This window comes from Balaenoptera physalus, assembly GCF_965194825.1.
Source record: "Balaenoptera physalus genome assembly, chromosome: 12".
NCBI lineage: Eukaryota > Metazoa > Chordata > Mammalia > Artiodactyla > Balaenopteridae > Balaenoptera > Balaenoptera physalus.
This window is the reverse complement of record NC_138897.1, coordinates 4355057-4375885: the sequence shown is the minus strand read 5'-3', so window position 1 is coordinate 4375885 and position 20829 is coordinate 4355057. Positions and strand designations below refer to the sequence as shown.

Here is a 20829-nt window from a genome sequence, read left to right as displayed (position 1 = left end):
ATTGAATAAACTGTAGTCTGTGTAAATTGACACAGAGTTCTTTTCCATCAAGAGCCCAGATATGCTTGAGCTTTCCTTTACTTAGTGGTTGTAGCTTAGTATGTAGCATACTTTGGTAGCATTATATTTTTTCTCTGTCAGCCTATAGATTTTTCACAATTTCTTACGACTACATAGTTTAATCTGTTGTGTTGTCAAGTTAAGCATGAAATGACAATTGATAGTTTATTGCAATACAATGTCAGCTTGACATGAACTTCAAATTATTAGAGTTATAGAGAATCTAAATGACATTATTCTTTAAAAGTGTTTTTTTTTAAGTTTAAATTGTGTCACATAAAAATGCCATAAAAGTTTAAATGAAATAAGATTGATACATTTACCGTGTTTTTTAAGTGTTTATGTTAAACCTTCTCACCAAGAAAATTAACCTTGAGGAGCTTGGATGACCTTTTACCACTGACTCAGACAATGACTCCATAATGTTACCCCTCTAGATTCCTGCCAGATCCATGAAAAATGGATAGATTAACGATGTCTACCAAGGCTAATAGAATAAACCAGTTAGCAGTGAGTCTGATGCCAACATACTTTCAAACACTTCGTTTGAATGGAATAAGGAGACGTCAGAATATATTTGTGAATTTGCTTAACAAAAAAAAATCTTTAAATTGTTTGACCCCTTAGATTCATGATATTAAAAGTGGGAGATTCAAGCCACCTAATTTGAAGTCTTAGTATATAGTTTCAATAGTCATGTCAGTATTGTATTGGCATAAACATTTCCAGATAGATCAAAGGAGCAGAATAGACTCATGCATATATTTGTCCATTGTTTTTGACCAAGGAACAACCTTTAGAGATAGATTTAACAGAGGATGTGCAAAACCTCTTCATTGGAAACTTTAAAATATTGCCAAGAGAAATTAAAGAAGACCTAAATAGAGCGATATCCCATGTTCATGGATTGGAAGACTCAATGTTCTTAAGGTTTTATTTCCTCTCACATTGATCATTTCAAATCCCTCAAGCTTTTTTTTTTTAAAGAAATTAACAAGCTGATTTGAAAATTCATATAGAAATGCAACGGTGAAATATCAAACAACTTTGAGAAAGACGAACAAACTTGACTTATATAACCTGACTTCATGACTTATTAGAAAGCTTCAATAATCAAGTCATTCTGGTGTTTTCATCAAGGTAAACAAATACATCAGTGGAATGGAATAGAGATTACAAAACAACCCACACCTACATGGTCAAATGAGCTTTGACAGAAGAGCAAAGACAGTTTAATCTTTTCAATACATAATGCTGGAACAATTGGCTATCCATATGCAATCAAAATAAACTTTGATCCATATATCATGTCATATACAAAAATGAACTCAATCTAAATATAAAACTTAAAACTATATAAATTCTAAAAGAAAATTTAGGGGAAAAATCTTTGTGATCATGGATTATCAAAGATTTCTTAGATACCAGCACATCAAAAGCCTGATTCATAAATGAAAAGAATCATAACTTGAAAAATTATAAATGGAGAACTTGAAAACTTTGTAAATTATTAACTTTTCTTCAAAAGACACTGTGAAGAGAATGAAAAGACAAACCACAGACTGGAAAGAATATGTATATATCATAACTCTTATAAAGGATTTGTATCTGTAATATATAAAGTGCTCTCAGAACACAGTTTTAAGAAACCAACCAACTAAAAAAGGGTCAAAATATTTGAACAGGTACTTCACCAAAGAATATAAATGCATGGCACATAAGCACATGAAACTGTCCTCAAACCATCATTAGAGAAAGTCAGGTTTAAAGCACTAAGCACACTGAATGTTGGTGATGATTTGGAGCAGTGGGAACTCTGAAGCACAACTAGTAGGAACATAAAATGGTCAAACCACTTTGGAAAACAGTTTGGCAGTTTCTTACAAAGTGACGTATCTACCTACCATATCAGTGGATACACGTGACATTCACGTAATGAATACTACTCTACAACTCGGCAGTAAAAATAAAGTATTTACACCTGGAGCAACGGGAGTGACGCACAAAATAAAGCTGAGAGAAAGAGGCCAGACAGAAGAGAAGTACATACTGCATGTTTCCATGTGTGTACATTTCTAGAAAGTACTAACTAATACATAGCGACCGAAAGCAATGAACGTTTGCTTGGGGATGGAACGAGCAGAAGAAAGACAGGGCACAGGGACACCTCTGTGGTGGTGCTTATGTTCGTTACTTTGATCGTGGTGAGAGCTCCGTTCTGCCTCCTGTGTCAGGTCTAGACAGGTGATGTCAAGTCACTGAAGCAATTAATAATGAGTGTTTTCATCCAGGTGAGTGCTTCCCTTTGTGTTTCTGTTTTCCATGTGAACTATTCTTTGACATCGGTGTACAGTTAAGATACTCTTAATTGAATTTAATGAGCAATTCAGTCTTTATAATGAATGAGGAAGTTTTCAGATATGCTTGTGTATGAAGGTTTATATGTTTCTATGACATAGAATATTCCTGTGTCAAATGTGAAGAGACTGCGCGATTTTATTTTAACTCTATGCAATTCGAAGATCATGTCTTATCCCTCAAATAAAAGCAAAACCTGCCATCATCGTGAAAGTTATTTTTTTGTATAAGTCAGTTCAGTACAACTGAGCTGTCTATAGCAATTTAAGTGACCTGACCAGCGGTTTAGAAACTGAGAACAAAGAGTTATTTAGGCTGACCCAGGGTGACCACTTGGTTGGGGTGTAGTATATGGGAAATGGCTAAAAGAGACAAAAACCCCTCTCAACTCCAAGATTTTTACTCTGCTTTGTATATGGTCTTCTTTTTACAAGAATAAGTCAAATGTTCCCTGGTAGGATCTGTTAAATGATACCTCTATGTCAAGTTCACTAACTTTGCGAAACCATTAATTATTTTATGTATGTTATAGGTTTTTACTTTGTTATTGGTCATGAGCTCTTGATGGGGACCATTTGTGTGCTGCTTCTTTTATCTTTGTGAGAGTAGTTTGCAGTTTCCAGTGTTTAGGCAGTCCTGTCCCCATAATGGTGACGCACTGGTTATTGGGCACCCTCCTAAGTATCTTACCTATGCCTTGTCTGCTTTAATCCTCACAGTTATCTCCATGTTTGGTGTATTATCGTCCTGATCTTGTTCAGGGGTTTACCACGTAGGGAGTGAAATATGGCAAAACCTGGATTGGGATTGAAGTCCTTTTGGCTTCTTCTAACTGCTGCCCTGGGCTGCAATGACAGATAAAATGCCATCAGATGAGATGTGTATGCATTCAGTAAATATTACTGCAGTTATGGGCAAGGCCATGTAAACAGGCTTAGAGAATGTAGGACAAATTTCTAAACGTTCTGATTTTCAGGGCAGACATAGTTTTGTTGCTAGCTGAATAGATGTAATTTTAAACCAAGATATTTCATCCCTCATTTTCTATATGTTAGTATACTTATAAAACTATTACGAAAACATGGGAAATAAGTAACAAGTGGAGTTACATATGTAAAATTAATCCATCCTATGTGTAAAATTTCTCAGGAAAAATGTCTCTTGGCAAGAGTATTTCTGTATGTCACAACTGTGTTTTGAGGAAGAGGTGTGAGGCTTTCTCTAGTTCACAGGTAATGTGAGCTGTACACGTATCATTTTAAGTTGCCTGGTAACCATATTAAAAAAAGGAAAAAGTAATAGGTGAAGTTATTTTTTATAAATAGATAATTCAAACAAATACATACAAATTATTATCGTTTCAACATGAAGTCAATATAACATTATTACCAATATTTTATTCTCCCCCCCCCCGCCCCCAGGACTTTGAAATTTGGTGTGTATTTTGCACTTCCAGCACATCTCAATACAGAGGCCAAATATTTTATCTGTAATTCATGATCTGTATTTAGGTTTGATAAAATTCACATGTCAAAAAGTAGATTCTCATTCCCAAGCTGTTCTAGACTTAAACATTTTTTCAACAGGTGAATTCAGTATCAGTTTTTAAATTTACATCAATTAAAATTAAATCACCCCACCTCAGGTGCTCACCAGCCAGTGCAGCTAGTGGAGTTAAAAACCAGTCAGACCTGATTTCTTTGAGTTTGTGTGTGAAGGAGAGAAAGGTATTGATCAGAGGGCCTTGAGTCCTGGGCAGGTCCTTGAACCAGCACAGGGTTGAGCTGTATGTGCAGAGATCAGGTGTATCTACACAGGGGAGATGGAACTTACGGGGCTGTTAAATATTATTTCAAATGTTTCTTTGAGGCCTCTTTACCTTTTACTCAACTTAGTGAATTATAATTTCTCTTTACTTCTGACACTTTTTAAATTGGTGTCAAGTTATCGCTTGGTTTTATTTTTTTCCTTCATATTTAACTTCAAGCTTTTAATAAGCTTTACACTGTGTATTCAAAATATATCTTTGTTACATACTTTTCGATGGTTTTAACCTCACTGAGATTTTTATAATGGCCCTAATCTAACAGAGTTTGTTAAATGACTCAAAATACAGTGCTAAACCAAAGCTGATATTTATGTTTTTATCTGGATGAGTGCTTCACTGTGTGTTTCTATTTAGATTAGATAATTTAGAATCCTGTTTGTATAAGTTACATGTGAACTGCATAATGTATATCTTGCTTCTGTTCTCATAGAGAAATAAAAATCAATGGTATCTTCTAACTTTCTCACTCTGTGAATAAATATTCAAATATCCTAAGTATGTGTAGTCTTAAAATTTCATGGAAGTGAGTGTCTTTTTAATTGTTAATAACAGATTAAGCCCTTCATTTCCAATATTTGTAATTATTCATCTACAACTCTTCTTGATATATTTCAGGAGAAAAACCTTTTAAATGTGATGAGTGTAACTTTGCCTCCACGACCCAATCTCATCTGACGCGGCATAAGCGGGTACACACAGGAGAGAAGCCCTACAGGTGCCCCTGGTGTGACTACAGGTAACGATCCATTATGAAGCAAGTGGAATCAAGTGGGTCATCATGGTGGGTGAAAATCCTGTTAAACTCACCATAAACGAATTGTGTTTTTGATCAATGTGAATTAGCATGATTTAAAGCATGATTCATATATTAGGAGTGGGAGTTTATTACACCACCTAATTTTGGTGACTGTTTTTAAAAATGTAAAATACTTTTCCATTTTTTACAATCTTAACATTTAGGTTTTTTGTTTTGTTTTTTTGGCTGTGTTGGGTCTTCGTTGCTGTGCGCGGGCTTTCTCTAGTTGCGGTGAGCGGGGGCTACTCTTCGTTGTGGTGCGTGTGCTTCTCACTGCGGTGGCTTCTCTTGTTGCGGAGCACGGGCTCTAGGCGTGCGGGTTTCAGTAGTTGCAGCACGCGGGCTCAGTAGTTGTGGCGCATGGGCTTAGTTGCTCCAAGGCATGTGGGGTCTTCCCGGACCAGGGCTCAAACCTGTGTCCCCTGCATTGGCAGGCGGATTCTTAACCACTGCGCCACCAGGGAAGTCCCACATTTAGGTTTTATAATCCATTGGTACACCTGACTTTCAAGTGATTGTAAGGAACCATCCAATTAATCAGTTATTCAACGCACATGGCATCTCATCTACTATGAGTAAGGCACTCATTTAGACAATGAAGATAATGTAAGAAATGCTTCCTGCCTTTAAGGATATTGTAGCATAATGGGTGACTTGTAATGGTAATGTTAGTAAATATTTGTAGTACACATATCAGTGGTATTTAAAAACGCCAGGGGAGTGCAGAGAGAAGGAACAAGATCAGTCCTGCTAGAGGAGAAAGCCTGCCAGCCATGGCTTAAAAGATGGGTAGCTTTCAGTCACGTGTGTGTTCTGTGAGGATGCGGGGAGGTGATGGTACAGCGTGGCATTTCTGTGCGGAGAGCATGTTGGAGGTCATGAGTGCTCCGTCCGCTCGCGGAGGCCACAGCGGCTAAGTGACATCTGCCAGGTTGCAGAGTGACTTCACGGAGGCCGCAAAGCACAGGGGCAGAGAAGCAGGAGTGGTGAATGATCCTGTTTTACTCTGTGACAAGGTCCGCGTATCCCGGGCCCGGTGGAAAATGAAAGGCGGCTGTAGGTTGCGGCTCAATCACGCTCTGTGGGGGGCCTGTGAGCATTGAGTTCAGAGCTCACTGTGGTCTGTGAGACACCATGGGATGCGCGGGCAGCTGAGGGACATCTTCTTAGGGCCTTGATCAGCCCAACTGTGGGGCTGAAGGTCTCATGGGCCCTGTTGTGCGTGAAGATGTGGAAACGTTGAGGGTAGTTCTTCAGTGCAGCTGCCTTTGTTACATATCAGAATATATACCTTAAACCTGAAGCCTTCATTAAAAAATAGATTTTTGTATTCCTGTGGATATAGCCTGTGCGTTCAGTAAATATATTGCCATAATCTCTATTATTATCCTCATTATTGCATTAAGTTTTATGTTGAAGGTCATCTAATGGTACAGACATATTACGGGTATATTTCATTCATCAATTATTCATTCATTCCACATTTTCTCAGTTCTGTCTTTGCCTAACACTAGATTGGTGTTTCTTTGAGATTTAATAAAATGGTGATCCAATTAGAGGTAGACATAGAAATTCTAAGGAGCAGATAATACGAATTCTTTAAAAGACAAACGTTATTGAATGCTCTTTTTCCTTATTAGAGGTCATACTGTAGTTGCCTTCCCTGCAAAACACAGGGAAACAATTAGAAATTTATAAAAATTTCCCTTAATTATCACTCTTAGCTGTTAGGATTATATCCTTTCAGTCTGTACTTTATGCCTGTTTTGAATCATTGTTTTTTTTGGCGGTTTCTTTCATTATAAATTTTATTTTTCACACTTAACAAATTGTATAACCACCTTATGTCATTAATCCTGTGTAACTGTGGTTTTCAAAGTATAATTTTTAAGTCGTAGAACTGTTACTTCAAACAAGATCTTGTACAGACCCCATGGATAAAATAGGTAAAAGTGGTATCTAACAGTTACAGATTTCAGAGTTACAGTCTGTAAGTCACTTATTATAACACTAACGAATATCATGTAAGACTGTTTGACAAGCAAAAAGTTTTCAAATGGGGGGAGTTCTTGCTAACAGTTGCTGTTGGATTAGCCGTGGTGTCCAGTTTATGACTTTGCAGAGAGCGCTCGGCAGGGGCGGGTAGTCGGGAGCTCAGGCCCTTGAGGCTCGCTCACTGCAGCCGTTCAGCCTCTTCCTCATTTACGGAGGACAAGTGCTTTGGGTACGAACTTCAGGAACACTGCTGACGTACGGTGAGGAACACACTAGATCGCTTATCCAGAGCCTGGCTGTGCACATCAGCTCTTGTTCTCACTCTCATCTCAGGTTAGGACTTCAGATGGTTGTAGGTTTTACTTGACCTGACAAACCTCAAGATACTGTTCAGTGAGGTAATGCAAGAGTTTCAGTGCCTTTAAGGTCTTTAGTGTCTGAAAATTATAATACATGCCATGATGGATTTTGTTTTTTTTTTTTTTTTTTTTTTACAGTTTTTGAAGTTGTTAAAAAAAACAAACCCAAAATCAATTGTTAGATAATTAATGAAATACCTTGGAGTTTCAAAAGGCCTAGTTTGAAAACCACTCTGTTTTTTTTTTTTTTTTTTAATACAGGGGTGGTTAGTTTTTTTTTTTTTTTTTTTAGAAATTCACGTTCTTTTATTTATTTATTTATTTATTTATTTATGACTGTGTTGAGTCTTCGTTTCTGTGCGAGGGCTCTCTCTAGTTGCGGCAAGTGGGGACCACTCTTCATCGCGGTGCGCGGGCCTCTCACCATCGCGGCCTCTCCTGATGCGGAGCACAGGCTCCAGACGCGCAGGCTCAGTAGTTGTGGCTCACGGGCCCAGTTGCTCCGCGGCATGTGGGATCTTCCCAGACCAGGGCTCGAACCCGTGTCCCCTGCATTGGCAGGCAGATTCCCAACCACTGCGCCACCAGGGAAGCCCGAAAACCACTCTTTTCTTCAATATAATTTTAATACTTGCATGGCCTCAAGTTAGATTGATAAACAATAATAACTTTATTAAATTTTTAGACATTTATGCCATTTTCAGGTTTTTACTCCAAAAATACTTTTACCTAAATCTCTGTGTATGTCCATGATTTTTTGGGAAGAAATTCATAGAAGTATGACTTAAGGCTATTAATAGCACTACAACAAAGATTGGGATGTGAATTCTGTTTGGCTGATCAGTGCTGTATTTTGGTACACTCAAGTCTGTGTACGCATGAACATATTTCTAAGTATTTCAGGTTTTCTGGGCTTGAAGTTGTATTATACTTCTGCGAAGGTCGAGGTCGTGTTACTTGTCCCCTGTCCAAGTTATCCCCTTGGAGTCGCATCACGTCCGTGGAGCAGTGCGTTGGATCCCGCTGGATCCCGTCCCTATCAGACCTCTGCGAGGCACTGTCGTGAAAAGGAGCTGGTGTTTTCTAAGACTGTTGTCACTCTCCTATGAATTAATACTCAGGATGTTTACATCTAGTGATCGCTATCAAATTTGCTGTTGAAATGCTTAAAGTCCTTGATAAAAGGGTGATTTTATCTTTATTTAAGCCTTTTTAATAATTTGAATATTATTGAAAGTAATTAGTTTGAACACTTTCTGTTCACGGGACAGTTTTATCATTCTGTGTATATACAAGGTTGGGTTTGCTTTTACTAATGAACAAAAGACAAGTTAACTTGACCAGGAGTATGAAAAACTTCAAAATATAGGAACACTCCTAAAGTTAGTGACTATGAATGAAATGTAGAATTTTCAATGGATACCTTCGTCTTCTTGTTGAGGAGAATAAGATTTTTAAATGAGCAGATAGTTAAGTTCATAAAGATTGTTTTGGTTGCATAGCATGGGAAGAACAAAATGCTTACGATATCTACCTTACAACAACAAAGTATCTTCTTTCACAAGATAAAGAAATTGGAGTAGGTATGATTTCTGCAGAATAAAAGTATGTATAAGATGATCACATATTTCCTGAGAAGATATGGTCGTATTTGTCTTATCTGTATCTTTCCATAATATTTTATTGCTTAAAATATTTAAATACTTTTTTCATATTTAGATTTTTGTCTGCTTAATATAAATAGATAAACATTATTCCTGTAGAATATTCCTATTGTTGTCATTATTAACACATATTTGCAGGTAAATTACCATCATTAGAAACTGAAGTATTATTTAAATTGCATTTGAAAATATACTTTTCATTTTATAAATTGAACATTAGTAGAGAAATTTTAGTAGTTATAATTATTCATGAAAAATGTGAATATAGATTTGTTTACAAAAGAATTTTATAATTGGTCTTTTGAACCTGCGGCTATATTTCAAGTTTGCATTATTAATTTAGGCAGTGACATCTCATTCTGTTTAGATGTAAACGTGTACCCTTTTCCTAAGCTTTTACTGTCTAAGATATCCAAAATTCTAATCCATTATAGATCAGTATATTCCATCATTGCTCCAAAACTTTTTCACTATTAATTAGTATTCATTATAATTTCGAAGCATAAATTTAGATTCATAGCACGCTGTCCTACCATATTATTTATGCAGCAAATTCTTTAGATTTTTTTCTACCTTAACATGGAAACAATCTAACATTTTTCTATACTTTTATTTTTTTGTTATGTTTTAATTGTCACTTCTCTATTAAGGAGAGAAATAGAAAAAACTTTAATATGTTATAGTAAGTACCCTTTCTAATAATGTAAATCCTTATTTCTCCATGGATTTTATTAATATCAAGCTGCACTCTGTTCCACTGATGACACTGGCTTTCACATGAGATTAGATGACTTGCACTAAAGTTGGCTGTAATTGGGCTTTCTTTTACGTGAAACTCACCTTCTCATTGGCTTCCATTTTTTAAGGTTAATAAATGCATATTAAACAGTAAACCACTGATAAGTCATGAAAAGTAACACAAAATTCTACTTGCAGTATTAAAAATATTAGGGATAATCTTATATGACACTTTAAATGACATTTAGTAAATCAAAGAAAACTGAAATTCAGGCCAAAGTCTGCAGTTTGATCATTTATTTATTGCGTCCCTATTATTGATCTTGTAAGACTGAGATTTTTGCTCAACTGCATAATTGCCTTAGTACTGCCAATGTTACACACACTCTTTTAAAAAGGTGTTTTTACTGTTCTACTTTTCATTTTATTCACTATTTTTTTTTATTATTTGTAATTATAAGTCTAGTTAGAAATATGACATATCATACAGCTGAGGAATAAAATTTATAAATCCTGCCTCATATTAAAGATTTACCCCCATTGTTTTGCTTAACTTGGAAATACACTCTGATTCTTTTCCTTACTTGATGGTTTACTTAGCTCTTGGCCAGTGTATTCCATAGAATCATTAATGCACTAGGTTTTGATCTCAAGAAGAGTTTTCATTCCTTTTAAATGAGGGGAGGCTAAGAATATTTGATTTACCCTTTGACCCAAGTAGTGGAGTCTCAACAAAAAATGTACTTTTTGTGATGTTCCCCAACGTCTCTTTTATTACTCTTCTAAATATTTTGTTTAGTATTTCTTATAATCAAATTTGGTAAGTTTTTACACATGTGACTAGGCTAGGTAAAATTTAGTGTTTGTCACAAGCCTTTGAAATATGTGTGTGTGTGTGTGTGTATCCTAGAAAATTTTTGTCAAAAAATACTTTTAATTTAATTGAATTCTGTCTTAACTTTACATGATGCTGGAAGCATTTTTAGGATAGTTTTAAGATGTAATGATAACAAAATTATAATAAATCTTTATTTCCCTTTAAAGTTTGTATTAATTTCTCAAATACCTATTTCTATAAAGTGTCTCAGTTACGAAAACTTTTTCAGGTCTTAGAGAATAGTATGCCTTTTTACATCATTTTGCTGTATAAACGTTTTATGTTTATCAGGCTTTACTGAATAATAAGGCACTAAGGCCTCAGTATAGATGGGATCATTGTTCTGTCTTCCATTGTTTCAGCAGCATCCTGACTTGGGGACTGACTCTGCAGGGGATAATTTCCTCCCTGTGGATAATCTCCCCTGAGGGTTCCCATTTCCCTTTGGCTTCCTGTGCAGGTTCACAGGTTGTAGCAGGAGAAGCAATAGATGGATCAAACTTGGGTTCACCCTGAATAATAACACGTAGAAAAAATAAACTTTGTCTTTGTAGCAGAACATCATATATACTGAGAGAGAAGTGAAATTATACATACCAAAATGAACAGCACACATTTCTTTTTCTGAAGAATCAAAGGTAACATTTATTTCTTTTGGGTGATTTTGAAGTTTTTGAAGAGTAATGACACTACATCAAAATAATCAAATGAAAATGTCTAATATTAATTTATATTTGAAGCAGTTTGATTGATGCCACAAGCCTAGTTATATCAGAACGAAATTTAAATTCAAAACTTTTTGTCAGTGAAGTAAGCCAGACAGAGAAAGCCTAATATTGCATGATATCACTTATGTGTGGAATCTTAAAAAAGCGAAAACAACAACAAAAACAACAACAAAACGGTCAAACTCATAGAAACAGAGAGCAGAAAAGTAGTTGCCAGGGAGTGGGGGAAACAGGGAGAGGTTGGTAAAAGGATACAAACTTTCAGTTGTAAGATGAATAAGGTCTGAAGAGCTAATGTACTACATGGTGACTATCATTGATGAACTGTTTTGAATACTTGAAATTAGCTAAGAGAGCAGAACTTAAATATTCTCACCCAAAAATAAACAAATAAAACGTACCAGTCAATATTATTTCATTAATATCAAGTCTGTTCGTTATCTGTTTATGTTCTACTCGATTTTAACTGCTAATCCAGTTAATGGAATAAAAAGCAGATGTCCTAGGCTGAAAGGTTAGTTTGAAAGCCTCGAAGGCCAGTTACTTTGCAAACTTTCCTTGGGATAATGATGATTGCAGGGCTTTGCTCCGTTTGTGGTCGGTTTCCTCTGGGAGGCGGATGTGTCTGTTGAACTACGTTTGTAGTACTTGTCCTGGTCGATGGCCCCTTCCTGCTTGCTACCCTCACACAGTTCAGCGAGCCACAGGTAGGTGTCCGTATCGTGGCTGGTTTGTGGAACCGTGTTTGGTCATTGGCTGCATAAATATTGCTTAAGAAGATTCCTCTAGCAGGTGTCAAGATGGTACTTTATGGGGTTGTACTGTCTTTCACGTGGAGTAGATGTTTCTGGTAAGTTTCCATGGGATCTTTTGAGGGGCTCCCTAACAAAAAACAGAATTGTATTTTCAGGTTTTTCTATCCAATTATGAAAGTTGTACTGTATGTAAGTGTGTTTTTTATTCCTAACGTTTATGTTTCAGCAGAAATTGAATTCTTTCTGAACAAATATCTCCTAATTTTCTCTGATCATTTTATTAGTGAATTTCAAAAAAAAAAAACTCAGTAATTCTAATTGTGGTTTTGATTTAGTTTTGTATTTTCTATAACGTATATGTCTAATGTTATGTTTATTTGTAGCATATTTTACTCACACTTTTCTTCTCTGCCCTGAGACACCCAAGCACATAGACTTTAAAAAATTTTTGTTTAAGCCTATGTGCTAATATAATACAGTATTTATGTCAGACCTTTAGTTACTGTTGGTAAATTTTCATCTAACTAAACTTGGTTAAGTAAAAAAAAAAAAAAAAATCTGTAGACTTGGAAAACAAATAGATTCCATAGCATTAACAATTATAAATTGGTTCATATGTCTTTAAAAGGGAGAAAAATCTAAAATAATTTGTTTATGACTCTAAGTAAATTATTTGTTGATATAGCTGAAATCGTCATTGAGATCACAGATTAATTAAAAGAGCCGTTCTGAACACAAAGTGACCATACATTCCCTTTGCTATCTCTTAAAGTAGAATCTAGATAAACGTGTTTATTTAACCTGCTGTTGTTGAGTCCCAAATCCAGTCATTATAAAAGGACCAGCACTATCTTTGGGGATGATCTTTCTACAAGGAATTACTATGGACAGTCCCTAGGGTGGTAGGTAGATATATCTGTATATATTGTGGTAGAAAGAAAGGCCTTAGAGATGAAAAAAATAGAAAATTTTTTTGGGGCAGTAGTCTCTTGCATAATAAGTTATTCCTCAGACACTAGAGCTATTATCACACAACAAAACACTTTACTACGTAACTATCTGTATCTCCCAGCATTAGAGGCCCATACAGTGTGTAGCTTATTAGGAAAGCTCTGTAATCACCAGGATTATCTAGAACAGCAGTCAGTGCAGCATCAGGCACACCCTTCCGGTCATGTGGTTGAACTTCACAAGGTCAGATGTGGGGTTGAGAGAAATAATAATACCTTTGAAGTGTATACAAGTTTGACCACCTGTCATTAGTTCAGTGAGAATGCTAAGATCTTAGTTATCTCATTTTGTTTTTGGATCCTTTGTTTCAGTATGTTCTGAAGTATTGCCTCTCTGGGGCCTGTAGAAAACTGGAAGAAGGAAGGAGAAGGAGAGAAAAACTTGGAATGTTTAGGTAGTGGGGACCCAGTGGGCTGTATGAGGCAGCTTCTCTATCAGTGTGCCTTCTAGACCTCAGACCCCTTCAGTGGAATAAGACGCTGCCTTCCTGGTAGCACCTGTGTTTGTTTTGGCTTTAGGTTAAGAATGTTTGTAAAAACAAGATTACATCTTTTCTCACTTTCACATCTTTATTTTCTTAGTTAAGGGAATGTAGCACAAACCCTTTGTGGGCTTTTTCCTATTTATGAGAAGTACTGTGCTTGTGAGAAGTTGTATAACAAGAAGTACTCCCGAATATTTTCCTTTTTTGGAAAATGGTGTTCTGCCTTTCCTTCCTGCATAGTGAGCTGTACTTGAAATAAACCAGAATCTGTTATTCAGTAACATAATATGCATAATATGTAATGTGATACTTTTCTCTACAGGGAATTTTAACCTAATATTAACCTTCCTCTTACCCCTTAAACTTTCGTTCCTTACTCTTAATTCTTTTGGTTTGCATCTTGCTAAACAACCCTACTCTCTCATTTTGTATCTTTTATATCACTTGTGACACTGTTTGGGCATCTCTCACTATTTAAATTTTGAATCATGTTGATTAACTGAACTCGGTCATATCTTTCCTGATTGTTTTGGGTTTTTTTCATCTTAAATTTACAACTTTTAAGAAATACGTGAAATGTCATAAAACAAATTAGAATTTTCCCATACAGAGAAAATGTGGTAAACTTTTAGTGCTTATGCTTAACTAAATCAGTTAATCTCTTGGATTGAATTATTTGAGGTAAAAAGTGGTTGACACTTAAATCTGAGAAATTTGTTTTGTTCTAAAAACCTCAGATAGCTTTAATTTTAATTAAAAGTAAGATTCTGTCCCACTTTCCACTCCCAAATTATATTTTTCATTTGATTTTAAGTTATCTTCTCATGTCAGCAAGCCTGGGTTGTAGGGCATATGGGATTATGTGGTGAAGGGGGGCAAGAAGTCCTGTGAGCAAGCCTGGGTTGTAGGGCATATGGGATTGTGGTGAAAGGGGGCAAGAAGTCCTGTGAGCAAGCCTGGGTTGTAGGGCGTATGGGATTGTGGTGAAGGGGGGCAAGAAGTCCTGTGAGCAAGCCTGGGTTGTAGGGCATATGGGATTATGTGGTGAAGGGGGGCAAGAAGTCTTGTGAGCAAGCCTGGGTTGTAGGGCATATGGGATTGTGGTGAAGGGGGGCAAGAAGTCCTGTGAGCAAGCCTGGGTTGTAGGGCATATGGGATTATGTGGTGAAGGGGGGCAAGAAGTCCTGTGAGCAAGCCTGGATTGTAGAGCATATGGGATTGTGGTGAAGGGAGGCAAGAAGTCCTGTGAGCAAGCCTGGGTTGTAGGGCATATGGGATTATGTGGTGAAGGGGGGCAAGAAGTCCTGTGAGCAAGCCTGGATTGTAGAGCATATGGGATTGTGGTGAAGGGGGGCAAGAAGTCCTGTGAGCAAGCCTGGATTGTAGAGCATATGGGATTGTGGTGAAGGGAGGCAAGAAGTCCTGTGAGCAAGCCTGGGTTGTAGGGCATATGGGATTGTGGTGAAGGGGGGCAAGAAGTCCTGTGAGCAAGCCTGGGTTGTAGGGCATATGGGATTATGTGGTGAAGGGGGGCAAGAAGTCCTGTGAGCAAGCCTGGATTGTAGAGCATATGGGATTGTGGTGAAGGGAGGCAAGAAGTCCTGTGAGCAAGCCTGGGTTGTAGGGCGTATGGGATTGTGGTGAAGGGGGGCAAGAAGTTCTGTGAGCAAGCCTGGGTTGTAGGGCATATGGGATTGTGGTGAAGGGGGGCAAGAAGTCCTGTGGGCCATTTAGTCCATGCCAGGTAGTTTGAGTTTTACCCCAAAGGCAGTGCGTAGCCGGTGGAGAATTTTAAGGAGGGAACTGACATATTCATATTTTGCTTTGCAGTGATCACTGATGCAGTGCAAATGAAGAGGCAGAGAGGGACACAGCAGGAGTTGGGAGAGCATTTAAAGGACAATTGCAAAGGTGCAGGCAGAAATAAGTGACTAATCCTAAACTAACACAGTAGCCACAATGGATATAGAGAGAGGCTGATTCCAGTGCTTGTTAGGAGGTAGAATGAATGAACACGGTGACCAAATGGATGAATTTGGGGACAGGGTGACAGAAAGATGCATGCCATCCTTTAGATGCCTAGGCTAGGGCTGCTGAGTGAGTGGCGGTGCCATTCACCAGGTCCTCACTCCCGGAGGAGAGATCCCTTTAGCAAAATGATGATGTGTGTGGGTTGGATGCATTGACTTTGAAATGCCCATGGACATCTACATGGAAACGTGCCAGTAAATGTGTAGGTCAGTGCTGGTGTATGTCGAACTTAAAGCATTGATGCGATTGGCATTTCCCTTGGAAAATGTGGAAAACGGAAAAGCAGAGGGGCAAAGAGCAAGTGTCAAAGAGACTGAGAAGTAGCCTCCAGAAATGGAAAGGACCTCCGGGCAGCAGGCAGGCAGCACTCAGGGCAGTGCACCCGCCTCAGCCACCCAGACAGCACGGGTTCTCTGGGGAAGCCCGGTCCTAGCACAGGGGTAGGAGCAGAAAGTACGCGAGGGGTCAGAGGTGAAGACGTGGTGAGGATACTTGTTAGCTGATCTTGAAAGGAGTGTCTTGAAGGCTGCTTCCTGAAAACGTTTGGGGAGTTGGGATAGCTGCATGCGCAGAGAGCTGGATGCACATTGTATTTGTGTGTTTGTTTTCATCTGTTTGCTTAAGATTGCTTTTAAAATTTTACTAAAAAGCTTACAAGCGGAGGTGAAAGAGCCCGCTGAAATAATGAAGTTGAACAGTGCCTTTACCTAAGGGCTCAGATGATGCATGTCAGGTAGGGTTTTGTGACGCATCAGGGGCGCTGATAACGATTTTGAAGAATCAGCAGTGCCTCCCTGTTCCCACCTTGGGACCTCTCGAGATGGAGAGCTGCAGCTTCAAACCTCTGAATCTTTACCCTCCCACAGTTTGGGAATACTGCGTAGCACCAACTTTTACCTTTGCTGTGTTCAAAGTTTTGAATCAGAGAACATAGAGACTGTGTGATGGGACTGTTCTGCCCTCCCTACATGCACATTCAAACATTGGAACTTTATTTGCTTTCTATGAGGAATTTACTTCCACAAAATATTGTATTACTTTAACTGTTATACGTAATTCAAAAATTTGCTTGGCACTAGCAAACAATTCAGGGCAATCATTTAACAAACACTCATCTTAAATGTAATCTTTTAAAGTGTGACATCTTTTCTATGACTTATTCTAAACAATTTTTGCTAATGTCTTAGGGTTTTTCTAAGACCAGTAAATCTCATGGGCCCCTCTAGTGACATCATAAGCCAGTGGAAACTCACAGACGTTTATTGTGATGACACCTGACCCCCATATATATTTACAACCCTTGCTGTTTGTTTTACCTACCTTTCATTTGCGTGACTGCTTCCAAATAATTACAGGTATGGTATAACTCTTTTACCAGTCACAGCTTTAACTATACTTCTTACGTCCATTTGTACTAAAACTTCTGTTTCACTGTTTTAGATTGACCCCTGCCTTCTTCAAATTGCCATATTTCTAGAAACATATACTCTACTGGAATGGTCCTACCAAGAGAAACGTTAATAATAAGGACCATGTGGGTATTGGAGTTCGTGTGTGTATAGTATGAAAAGAGAAAGCAAATATATCACTCCTTAGGGTGAGGTAGGGTACATGATTTGTTTTCATGACTTAAGGTATATTATAACTGCTGAGTGTTGGTGTCAGTTGTACTAAACCACTAAAAAGTGGAAATAAGTCATATATATTGCCCCACAGGTTGATGTATGCTTTTCTTTTGCATTCACTAGCATTTTGTATGGATTTCCTTTGATTCTATTGGAATTTTTGCTGCTTTGTTTCATTATAAATTATGGTTACCACAAGACGGTATGGCTGCCTCTCAGATTTTGGTTTTAGCTTGTTTCTCAACTTTAAAAATGAAAAGCACATTTCCCTTTGCAAATTGAGATAGTTCTGTACATCTCGTAACAAATTTTTGGCACCATTTCCATGAGTTCAAATAAAGGTAGTAGAAATACTCACCACGGCGCCCCTGAGGTAGGTTCATTTTAGCATTGGCTGCAAGGTGTTATTGAAATAGTTGGGGCAGCTTCCTTTCTCTCTCTGCTAACACAGCTGTCTTAAGGAAGAAGGCTCTCAAAGACGCCACCTAGGAATGGCAGTGAATAAGTGTGTCATTGGAAATGTACCCTCAGACTCAAGGAGCTATGTGCCTGGGAAATATATGGACGATATCAGCATATATATATATATATAACCTCTTGTTATGTGTACTTGTTGTTAACTACACACGCACACACCCATATTACCTTCCTTGCATCCATTTTTAACACAACAGTCTTCTAAAATGTTGTGGGTTCTGATGTAAAAGAGATTCAGAACAAGGCTCCAGTTTTATTTTTAAGGGTTTTCTTTTTTCTTTTTTAGTTTAAAACTGGAAGCTATGTCTGCCTTAGCTGTAAAAGCACAATCAAGGCACCATGATAAGTGAGTCGGTGCTGTAAAAGTAAAACGAATTTTGCCTTCACTCACATGAGCTATAGAAGGAGGAAGCTTTATTGTCCCTGGGAAAGTGATAAGGCAGAGTAATTGTATATTATACTGTCCTGGAACATCTGCCTGAAGACTGTTGGAGCAATTCATCCATCATGGACGATACAGCATGTTTTGTCTTTCTGCTTTAACCCGTCCCCACTGCTGGCCTGCGCGGAGGTTTTGATAGGGACTGCGCCTGGGCCGGGGCGCACATTAATCAGTCCCCTTGTTCAACACTCCAGCTGACATAATTACAACCTGCGCACAGCAGTTATTCAAGTCGAGTCCTTGTCACTCGTGGTGCGAAACTACACAGCTCCGATCCCGGAGGAGATTGCCTTATCACACAGAACAAGGGCTCGCAGGAGTCGAAGAGAATAGAAATGGGAAAATGTCTTCCGGGAGTACTGTATATTCCTTTAAAATAAGACGTTTGAGAGACTTACAAGGGACAAAGGGAAGCATTGTGTGCAGTGACTGAAATGAACCAGTTATGACTGTTAAATGGATTCCGTGGAGCATTTCTGTAAAAATGGACGTAGGTTATTAAATTCGATGGCCCCTCGTAATCAGTGATTCTCTTAAGTTTTTCTTCAAAAGTGATCACATAACTTTACAATTATAAAAGCTTTAAACGCTCCTTGATAGGACTCAATTTTACAAAATAAAGTATGCATTTTAAATCTACCGTAAGTATCCACTTACTTACCTCAGAGAGCTTTGTAAGGAATAAACTTAGAGCCAGAGAAAGAGCCTTTCAAGAGACTTTCAAAGACAGGGAAGTTCACTGTTTCCTGTGGCCAGAAAATAAACTTTCTGTCTTATTATTTGCCACGCCTCCTCGCTCTAATCCTGGTGGCTTGCTGGCCAGGCCCCTCCAGTACACCAGGTGTGAGGGATGCACTCTCCTTTCAGCCACTTGAGAAGTATTTTAAATTTTATGGCAGCCCCTCCCGTGCCCCTAATAGACCAAGGGAGTCTTTGGGCATGTCGTGAATTATTGTGATCAGGTCTGCACACCTCCCCAATGAACTATGCTCTTATACATGTGTGCAGAAGCTGTGGGTATTTTAAATCCAGCCTTTTTTTTTTTTTTTTTTTTTTGTCTCTTTGACATTGTAAGATTGTCCCAAGTAAAATCAAGTGTGGCCCAGACTCTCAGAAATGTTGTGAAACGTATTTTTGGGTCAGTAAAAATTTTACTTATATAACCTTAAGTTTGAAAAGCTTTCAACTAGAAAAGCTACAGTAAACTAGTACATATATTTATATCTTCAATTGTAAAGCAGTATTATTTGTAGCTATTTCAAGCCAGAGCTCGGTAAGCGCACACCTGCGTGTAGTTCAGGCCCTGGTGAGCGTCTCTGTGCACCTCTCTGGCCTCCTTAGCCTCCCCTACAACTACGATTCCAGTGACTGCTTGGACTTAGCAGGAGGGGCAGGCTGCACTTGCCTAAACTTTGTTAAAGATCCTTTTCTTCAGAAGGCCTCTCGTCCACGGGCCTTTCCTGGTTTCACAGCGTTTCACTTTGCTAAATTAGCTAGTTAACAGAAGAGGAGAGACTAACACTCTGTGCTGTAAGGACGTAGGTTTGTAGAAATGAAAAGCTGGAGTGGGGACTCTGCTTATTTCAAAGGTCCAGTATAAAAAGCGTGGCAAGATAACAGCGGAAAGGATCTCCACCAGCACTCGCCGCGGCTGCACAGAAAACGCGTGGGAGGAGGAGCGACGTGTACGGCTAACCTGGTGTTCTGGTTTCGCCAGTCACTAACTTCAAGCGGCGTTGTTAGCTCAGCCTTGAAAAACGTTTCTGTGGTCACGTTAGTCTGAGAAACACTCGCTGTATTGCACCGCTTTTCTCAGACGCATAATGAAGAGCATATTAAAGACTCACAGGATTCCTGCTGTAAAGAAAAATATATAGGGACCTCCCTGATGGTCCAGTGGTAAAGAGCCTGCCTGCCAGTGCAGGGGACGCGGGTTGGATCCCTGGTCGGGGAACTAGTCTCCCACATGCCGTGGGACAACTAAGCCCGTGTGCCCACGCGCCCTGGAGCCCGTGCGCCACAACTAGAGAGAGAAAACCTGCATGCCGCAATTGGAGAGAAGCCTGTGCGCTGCAGCAAAGACCTGACTCAGCCAAAAAAATAAAGAAAATAAATGAATATTAAAAAAAAAAAAGATTCCAATGGTATTAAAAAAAAGAATTCCAAGTCGGTGATTAAAAAAAAATATATATATATATATATTTCAGTTACACAAAATTATATATACAATTTTGTGTAACTGAAATATGTGAAACGTTGGCCACCAAGGCCTTTTCCCTGAAGCCCTGTAGGCATTGTGCTGGACTAACTTGGATGCTGGAATATTTCTGTTTTGTTAAAGGATAGGCCACCATTAATGTCTGCTACGCGCTTTTACCTGAGAGAACGGGGATTTATTTTCTCATAAGCACGTAGGATACGGCATCTGGTAATTACTTAAACTTACTTATATAAGCTTATAGCTTGTCTTCATGGCAGATGAAAGTCTACTAGGTTGCACTTTTCTCAAAGCAAGTTACCTTCCTCTAGACTGAGAATATATATTCAGTATATTGAGAAGTGAACAGTTAATGAAATTGTAACTGTCTTTTCCTCTTTGGG

The 20829-nt window shown here is 38.3% G+C and overlaps 1 protein-coding gene across 5 annotated transcripts in view; it reads left to right on the top strand.

Moving 5' to 3' along the window:
• ZNF407 (zinc finger protein 407) overlaps window positions 1-20829 on the top strand; it is a 519604-nt gene that overhangs the window by 242312 nt on the left and 256463 nt on the right. For all 5 annotated transcript variants that reach the window (XM_082417046.1, XM_082417047.1, XM_082417044.1 and 2 more), the window contains exon 7: window positions 4862-4982. In XM_082417046.1, the coding sequence (XP_082273172.1) occupies window positions 4862-4982 (121 nt within the window). The remainder of the gene's footprint in view (window positions 1-4861; window positions 4983-20829) is intronic.